At 35.7% G+C, this 8,354-nt stretch overlaps 1 protein-coding gene across 1 annotated transcript; it reads right to left on the bottom strand.

The window, feature by feature from the left end:
- Positions 1–539: 539 nt before the first annotated feature.
- On the bottom strand, positions 540–5,764 carry LOC132303823 (CBBY-like protein). Its single transcript, XM_059801254.1, has 8 exons — positions 5,344–5,764; positions 4,953–5,023; positions 4,553–4,711; positions 3,585–3,651; positions 3,134–3,229; positions 2,677–2,723; positions 2,374–2,454; positions 540–907 (listed from the first exon to the last, which is right to left on the bottom strand). The coding sequence occupies exons 1-8, from the start codon at positions 5,668–5,670 to the stop codon at positions 784–786; spliced, it is 972 nt and encodes a 323-aa protein (XP_059657237.1). The 5' UTR covers positions 5,671–5,764; the 3' UTR covers positions 540–783.
- Positions 5,765–8,354: the final 2,590 nt, after the last annotated feature.

An 8,354-nucleotide genomic window follows, 5' to 3' on the forward strand; every position in this document is an offset into this window, starting at 1 on the left:
TAATGATTGATTTAAAATAAATCATTTTACCATTCACCGCCTATTCGTTGCTATGGCGCGAAAACATATTAAAATGCCAAATCGGTGTTTTGACTTTTGGCCACTATTTATGAAATGATGGAGTACAAAACAAAACTTTTTTTTTTTACCAAATACGTTTTTCCTAAAAAAAACTGCTACACTATCCAACCTAAAAGAAAATTGTTACATCACCTGACCCAAAACAAAAAACACGTTTTGGCCGCCATTAATGACGTAGTGTTGCATTCTCAATTTAATTGCACTCTAATGCTTTCTTCAAAAAAACAAAATTAATGTTTTTCTACAATCTTGTATTCATGTTGATTTCCTAAATTCTGTACCTGTTAAATACTGTTTTCGACACCATTTTGGCAACGAATTGAAAATCACAGTTTCAAACTGAATCCGACTAACAAAGCATATACAATCCGATAAATTACAGTCTTAACTTTGTTTGTTTCAAAAAAATTTCACTTAAGAGGTTTGTTGTGTAAGAAAAATGAATCCAGCAAGTCAAGTTTCTGAGCAATAAAGCTTTACAATATCTACCATTCTGCAGAAATAAAAATTCATGCAAATGGGCTTCAACCCTATGCAAGAATCAATATACAATAATATAAATATTAACCGAATTGGCTAAACTAGGAAATTGACAGCTCTGATCTCTTATTCCTAACATGACATTCGGGGGTGATCTCCATAGAATGGGAAGAACATATTAAATTGAACTAGAGGTTCACAGTTATTACAACTTACATTTGCTTAACTAACACACTGCTTCTCGAGAAGACTTCCACAGAATGCGAGGTCAAAACGTTCCTCGGGAGGGTCTCCAATGCAATCAAAAACTGCATCCGCGTTTAGGAAGTCCTCGTCGGCTGTGTAACTGCAACCAGAAATTGAGTCAATCATTAAGATTGTTCTACATCACAATAATTGCAGTGAAAAAGAATAAACTGATGATGAATCTCAAGACAACATATGCAAGTGCTGACAGCAGTTCAACTACACTGTTGCCGGTAGTAGAAAGACGTAAACTTGAAGAATGAATGAGTGGGATAGAGCAATGCATGTTAAACCAAAAGGAAGCTTATCTCATGAATTTTTTTAGTGGATTTTCAACAGAGAAAGATTATGTTTTAAATGATTCACACGTCCTTCCAAATAATCACGGACAAAACGTACTTCCACCTCACTGATATACATGCAATGAAGCAATGTTATGTATGATTCAAAAAGTTAGTGGCAATATATGACGTTTAATTTGCAATTTGGTGCTACCACAAAAAGATCCAGAAAGTGGTTTTAGGAGAGGCCTACACATGTAATGTTTGCAGCATAAGAAAGTTCTCTCTTCATAACAAATTCCTTACTCAATTATGAAGACAAGTGTCATAAAAGTTCTATAAGATACTGATTCCAAGGGAAACAGGGTTAGGTATAATCGCATGTTATCACCACATCTTTCAGGGTAAACAGATGCTGTAATGGTGGTAGTCCAGGGTGCCCCGCCCGTGCAAAGTGTTTTGCAAGTTTGAGAAGACACCGCTGCTAATATTTTTATCTTTTACTTGGTTTGAGATAAAAGAAGTTCAGTTCATTCAAATGACTTTCCAATGTCATCTAGAAAATCTGAATGCTTTTGTTTTCCATGTGTGCATGGTAACGAGCATCTATTGAATATTGTTTTGTCCGGTTGTGAGGAAGAATGGAGAGAAGGAAAGATAAGGGAAGGAAAAGGTGAAGGAGCGAGGAGTTTCCCCTGCTTGGTAGGGGAAGAGGGAGAGGAAAGGAAGGGAGAAGTTCTCTTTCAGATTCTTCTGCCAGAACCGGGCAGCACCTTTCATACATAGGTATCCTTATGTACACACTATATACATGTACATACAGGGCACATAAGTACATAACATTATATATTTGTGTATTACATAAGGTGCATTGTTGTTTAATTCTATGAAGAAATCCCATTTAATGTGATATAAAGCCCTTTCAATTCTTAGTGTATCATGTTCAAAACATAAAATACCTGTCATTTCCTTTCTAGTCAACCAAACAACATGAAAGAAAGGCTCATTGGTTTCTCTAATGATAGGTGATTGGTTTCTAGTCATCCTCATCAAATTTTGCATCCTTTATACCCAAAATGGAGTATACGGGTGACGAGGAAAAGTATAGTATTGAATCTCATTCGGCACCCGAAGCAACAAGATCCATTGAGATTCAAGTTATACCCGCATTTGTAGCAAAACAATGGAAGCCTCTTATATTTGAAAAAGGATCATTTTGATAGACTAGAGGAAACAGCTACCAACGATTAAAAAATATGTTCACAGAACAGAGGAAATAACTTACCCACTCTTTGTCACAATGCACTTCATTCCAGCAGCTTTGGCGGCTGCAAGACCTATTGCGCTGTCCTCAACTACAACACAACTGTAAAAAGTGAAGAATTATATTGTTTTCTTTACAACAGTCCCACGTTTTATCAGTGACAAAAGTAAAAGCCAAAAAATGATGGACTTCAAAATGATCTATTAAAACCACGTATACATACTCATGTCTCAATTTCATCCACAAAGCACGTGGCACCTCCAAAATCACATTTTGGTTAGTAGTATTGAATGTATAATCACTTTTAGCATAATATAGCAATACCTTGAAGGTTCAACACCCAGAGTGCTGGCTGCTAATGTATAAATGGCCTGCAAGCAGGAATAATTCAGTTTAGTCAAGAACAGTCCTTTGTTTCTTCACCAATCAGAGAGGACATTTTTTGAGGTTCTTAAAATGAGTACATATTTGGAGGCACCATGAGACCACAAAGAATCGGAAGCATTATGTCTTTTTTACTTGGCAAATGAGAGAAGCATATTTTGTTTTCTTATAGCATTTGAAATGAGTCCATTCCATTGCAAATATAGCATACTCGCAAGGTTTTCAAAGCATGATGCCATATATTTGAGATTGACAAAAGACAAAAGGAAAAATGAAAAAACAAAAAATGAAAAATAAAATATTCAATTGTGATGAACAAAATCAAAAGATATAACAGTCATATATTATTAAAAACACCTCCTGACTGCAAAAATACTAAGTGGAACAAAATGTTTACTGGATCAGGCTTTTTACGAGGAACAACATCTCCTGCAAATATCTGGATTTTTTCTGCCCGCTCAGGTCCCAGCAAGAATGAAACTATTGCAGAGACCTGAAATCACCGGATACATTCCACTTATCAAACCAATTAGTAGATATGATGATTAATATGATAATTTTTTTAATAAACTAGCTCAAACAAATAAGAAGATCAAAGCATTTTTACTGTAAGGATGAGGATTGCCATATAGAAAGATGAATAAGAAAAATTAGATGAGATCCGTTGATTTAACTTGCCAGTTGCTTCATCACTGATACATAAATTGTAATTAAAACGAACCTTATATTTTTTCTGCATCAAAAGTCTTGCAGAGCATGTTTGTGTTGTTAATCAATGTAAATTATCGTCAAAAAGCAGTACACAACGGGAACATGGCATCAACATTTTAGAACCTGATTATGCATACCGCCTTCTCATTAGAAGTGCTGCACACAGCAACTTTGACTCCTTTTGCTAAAGCTTGATCAATCAACCTGTTGAAGTTTAAAAAACATCTTAAAAGGCGTAACTCCATGATTCTGATAATTTATTTTGGACAACTCACCATTTACCCTAAAAGAGCTTTTTGTAATTATAGTAACTTACTTTATTCACATCAAGAGAGTAAATTGTTACAAGGAGCTAAAGGGTTGTCAATTAATTAATTAATTCCTCAAAAGCCTTCGGTTACTGATCTTTCTCCAATGTAACTTTGAAAACAAATCATTTCTTAACCCTTATACCTCTCAAATAATAAAATGTATTAAAGCCATCAGGAGTATCTGAATTCTAAGCCATCTCTAAGGAAACTTCAAAGATGATGCTTCTTAACCAAGTATACAATTAACACTAAGGAGTATTGAAAAGGAATGCCTACGTATGTCTTCAACACCAAAATTCTTGACATAATGGAAGGCTGGAAGCTAATTAGTCAAAAGAGAAAAGTGAATGAAACAATTAAACAATTAAATTATGCTCACTTAAATGTCTTTGATTGAGTAATGTCATGTTCAGTTCCCTTGGGGGGTGGATCTGTAAGAATTCACCAAAGGGGTTTCAATTTCTAAGGATTCAGGATCACAGTGAGTTACCACTATATACAAGAGTGTACTTGACTAAACCCACTCATGGGATGAAAACAAAATGTAGTTCCCAGAATAGTCAGCACTTGGAGTGTTCTTTTCTCAAAAATAAGTAGTAAAATGCTATTGCATTCATTATCCCATCAATTCATGATCTTAGGGCAGCCATTATTCCAAACATTGCATTTCACAAAGTGCAGAAATGAAAACATTGGTGCGGTGACTAATAATGGCCAATATTTACTAGTAAATAAGAGCAACCACAAGCTCAAAACCGCAGCTTAGCTAAGCAAAAGATCAAACATCAGCTTACTTTGCAACGCCAGGCCGAAGAGGCAGCAACTTTTTCTCAATAAGGGCCATGAACAACGCCGTCTTTCGCTTGTGAAGTCCAGCTATAAATTCCTTCCTTTCTTCTTCGCTCTTTGGAGCTTTGTCCGGCCACCCCGTCTTGTTGAAGTAGGCTGTCATCCTACAAGAAATGGAATCAACCACTAACAAATGCAACTCACGAAATTCCTCACTAACAAAAGAGCTGAAATCAATCCAGTAACAAATGCAACTCAAATAGTTACATAATATACTACTTTTTACCAACAACAACCACAACAACAACAACAACAACAACAACAACAAAAATGGAACCACTACACATTGTAAAACTTATATAACTCAAAAGAACTACTTATGTACTTCTTTAGAAAAGTGAGTACCTTTCTTTTCCACCTCCAATTTTGAGCAATTCGCCATATAACTCCACATCCCAGGTAACACCCAATTCCCTCTATGCAATCAATTTTATTATGTGATCAATCCATTAGAAAATTAAGGCATTTAACACAAAAACCCAATTCATAAAACATGAAATTAATTCAAAAAGTGATAAGCATGATACTAATAAATGAACAAAAATCAAGAGAGAGTGGTGTACACAAAAACCCAATTCTATGAAATTAATTCAAAAAGTGATAAGCATGATAATAAATGAACAAAAATCAAGAGAGAGTGGTAGACACAAAAACCTAATTCATAAAACATCAAATTAATTCGAAAAGTGAGAAGCTGATAATGAATGATTAAAAATCAAGAGAGAGTGGAGTGTACTTCTGAGAAAGTGTCATTGAAAGAAATCCGGTGGCCGTCTTTTTCTGTGTCGACGAGCACGCCGTCGCAGTCAAAGAGGAGAGCAGAGGGAAGAACAGAAGGAGAGGAAGCTGAGCATTTCACTCCATTTCGATTTCTGGTGCTGCTTTTGGTCATAGAACTTCTTGTTGTTGGTGATGTTCTGTTGACGGTAATTCTTGAACCGAGTATGGAAGATGATAAGGAATGGACATAGAGAGGAGAAACAGAGGCTTTGGGGTGCGATGAGAGAGACGTTGAAGAAGAAAATGATGCGGTGAACGGTGGAGAGATGACGGTGGACGCCATTGGAGTCTCTCTCTCTCTAGGCTTTCATTTGGTTGAGAGTACTGGAATATAACGGCCTTGTGTCCCAAAACTTATCCACCATATAGCCACACATCATAAAAGAAATAGAGGAAAGGAAAGCAATATATATATATATTTGGCAAAATTAAAATGAGGATATTATGGACTCTTTTCATATTTATTAAGTACTATTATTATTGATTTTGTCTGTCATAATTCATAAATTCAGATAGATTAATTCAAATAAAATTTTAAATGTCATGATGTTGTTGGAGTGATAAATGATTCGTCAATTTGTATATTCAATTTTATGTTCTAAATTTTTAGTTCAGATTGATAGATGTATAATTTAAATATCTTGTGGATAAGAAAAGGTTGTTAAATTAACACATTATTTCTCATAAGATTGAGATAATTACCATAAGAGATTAAGACGACGATAACTCTACGTTACATCCTGACCTAAGCCCTATAAAGAAGGGGGATAATCCACGTTTGAAGGTATGTAATAGATCTGAACTCAATTTTTTTTTTTTTTTTTTTCCCTCTAAAGAGATTATTTCACACACTGACTTATTCGTCGGAATTTACTCCACCGGTAATACACCGGTGCCTGTAGGATCACTTTTTCTTCTCTTTATTCAGAAAGTCAGATCAAATTCGAGTTGCGCAGAATCCATCATCAACACTAACAAACACTATATAAGACTTAGATGCTCAAAAGAGCTCGCCATTGTTTTATATTTTGAACCCATGACCTTCTTATTTATTAATTTAAAAACACATTTAATGACGACATAACAATAGTTAAAAGGATTGATGTCATTTGAAAACTTCAATGGTTTAAAGGAGTTAATGTTATTTCAGGAGGGTAATGTGCAAATTTTTACAGTTTAGAGGAGGTTTGTGCAATTAATGTCAAGTTTGATTTTGTTAAAGAAATATCAAATGTAGTCTTTCAAAATGTGTAAACAAATGCTGTTTAATTTTCTATAATTTAGGGGGTTTTGCGGAACTAAACTTAGGCAAGTGTTGTTTTTATTTCAATAGTTGAAGAGAGAGTTCATTTCAGGAGGCTAATATACAAATTTGTATAGTTCAAGGGATGTTTGTGCAATTAACCTTAACACATATTTAATATTTTTTGTGGGGAAAAAAAAAATTTCAATAATATGTTTCAAAGTATGTAAAAAAGTGTTTTCTATAGTTTAAGAGAGTTTGTCCTATTAACCCTAACACATATTTAATATATATATCTTTTGGGTAAGTCATTTCCATCCCACTTTTGAACTCTTTATTACAACTCTATTTTTATTTATTTATATTTGTGTGTCATACATATATGAACAGATTAATTACATGAAACTTCACGTTAAAAATAATAATAATAATAATAATTACATAAAACTTCATCAATTTTTTACAAGACACCTAATTCTATCAAATTCCCACATTGGATGATTCTTCCTCTTCTTTATCCTTTGAATTAATTTCATACACTCTTTAAATTATATTTTTTTTTGCATACATATTGATAGGGAAAAATAACCCTAACCTATCTTGACCTAACAACAGAGATAATTAAGTATTGACTAGCCGCTAGACCTCTTCAACTTTCAAGCGATAATATCTCGTTATCAAGGATAACCATTTCTATTAGATAAGAATGATGACAAATCGTATCAAGGATAAGATTTGTCATGGGATAAGCTCCATGGGCTAAGGACGATAAAATTCCCTTATCAAGAATAAGGGAAGTGATTATAAATACGAAGACGACTCGAGAATAAGGTATACACAAAAAATCTCATACTAAGACTCTTTACGTTAGAAGTTCTTTCTCTGAAAACCCCTACCAACTTGATCGTCGGAGGGTCAACGGCCGGTACCACACTGGTGTTTGACTTTGCCGTCCTTATTTTGCAGGAAACGGTGTCGTACTAGGCCGTGGTGAATTTCAACCTCAACAGTTGGCGCCGTTTGTGGGAACGACAATTCCCTTGAATCAATTAATTACTCGGTTGGGTGTATACGTTTGTGGTCCGGTATGGTTACCGAAGGAACACCATCGCAGGGATTTGGTCAAAGGGAAGAGTCAGGTTTAAACCTAAACGTCCCAAATGACCAGATACGGCTTGCAGCGTTGGAACTGCAGGTCCAAACTCTGAATCAGGGTATGGGCCAGTTAATCCAACAAAATGCAGCACTCTTGCAACACCTTGTTCCACCGGTTTAACAGAGCTTGCCACGACAAGACCTCTCGAATCCAAACACGGGTAATGGGAATCTGGAGGAGCAGGATAATCATCCTCCCCGACATGAGACCGAAGTGGAACAAAGCCAGGTGGGAACCCGACATAGAGAGGTGATCCACCCCTCTCTTCCATGGAGTTCCCGACCCTATGAAGACACAACTGTCATTGAAAAAACAGAGGAGATTTCCCACGTTGACCAAGCGATGCAGGATCTCAAGGCAAAAATGGAGGGTGTGATGTAGGCCATGAAGGGGAAAGGCATTGCGGCCATAGATGGTTTGGTGTAGAAGACCAACTTGCCGTTCAGCCCCTCGGTTATGAAATGCCCCTTGCCAAGCAAATTTAGAATGCCCACAATTGAGAGTTTCGACGGAACAAAGATCCCCTCGACCACTTGGAGACTTTTCAAGCGCTTATGCACCTGCACGC

This window comes from Cornus florida, unplaced genomic scaffold (assembly GCF_030987335.1).
Source record: "Cornus florida cultivar Cherokee Brave unplaced genomic scaffold, ASM3098733v1 CherokeeBrave_3.0.0_Hap2_Chr04, whole genome shotgun sequence".
Classification (NCBI taxonomy): Eukaryota; Viridiplantae; Streptophyta; class Magnoliopsida; order Cornales; family Cornaceae; genus Cornus; species Cornus florida.

Bases quoted from the DNA above. Each gene is read 5' to 3' on its own strand.
- LOC132303823 (XM_059801254.1), bottom strand. From the start codon at position 5,670: ATGGCGTCCACCGTCATCTCTCCACCGTTCACCGCATCATTTTCTTCT. The intron at 5,024-5,343 runs GTACACTCCACT...TTGATTGCATAG, and splicing joins TCAATGACACTTTCTCAGAA to AGGGAATTGGGTGTTACCTG. The intron at 4,712-4,952 runs GTACTCACTTTT...CATTTCTTGTAG, and splicing joins ATTGGAGGTGGAAAAGAAAG to GATGACAGCCTACTTCAACA.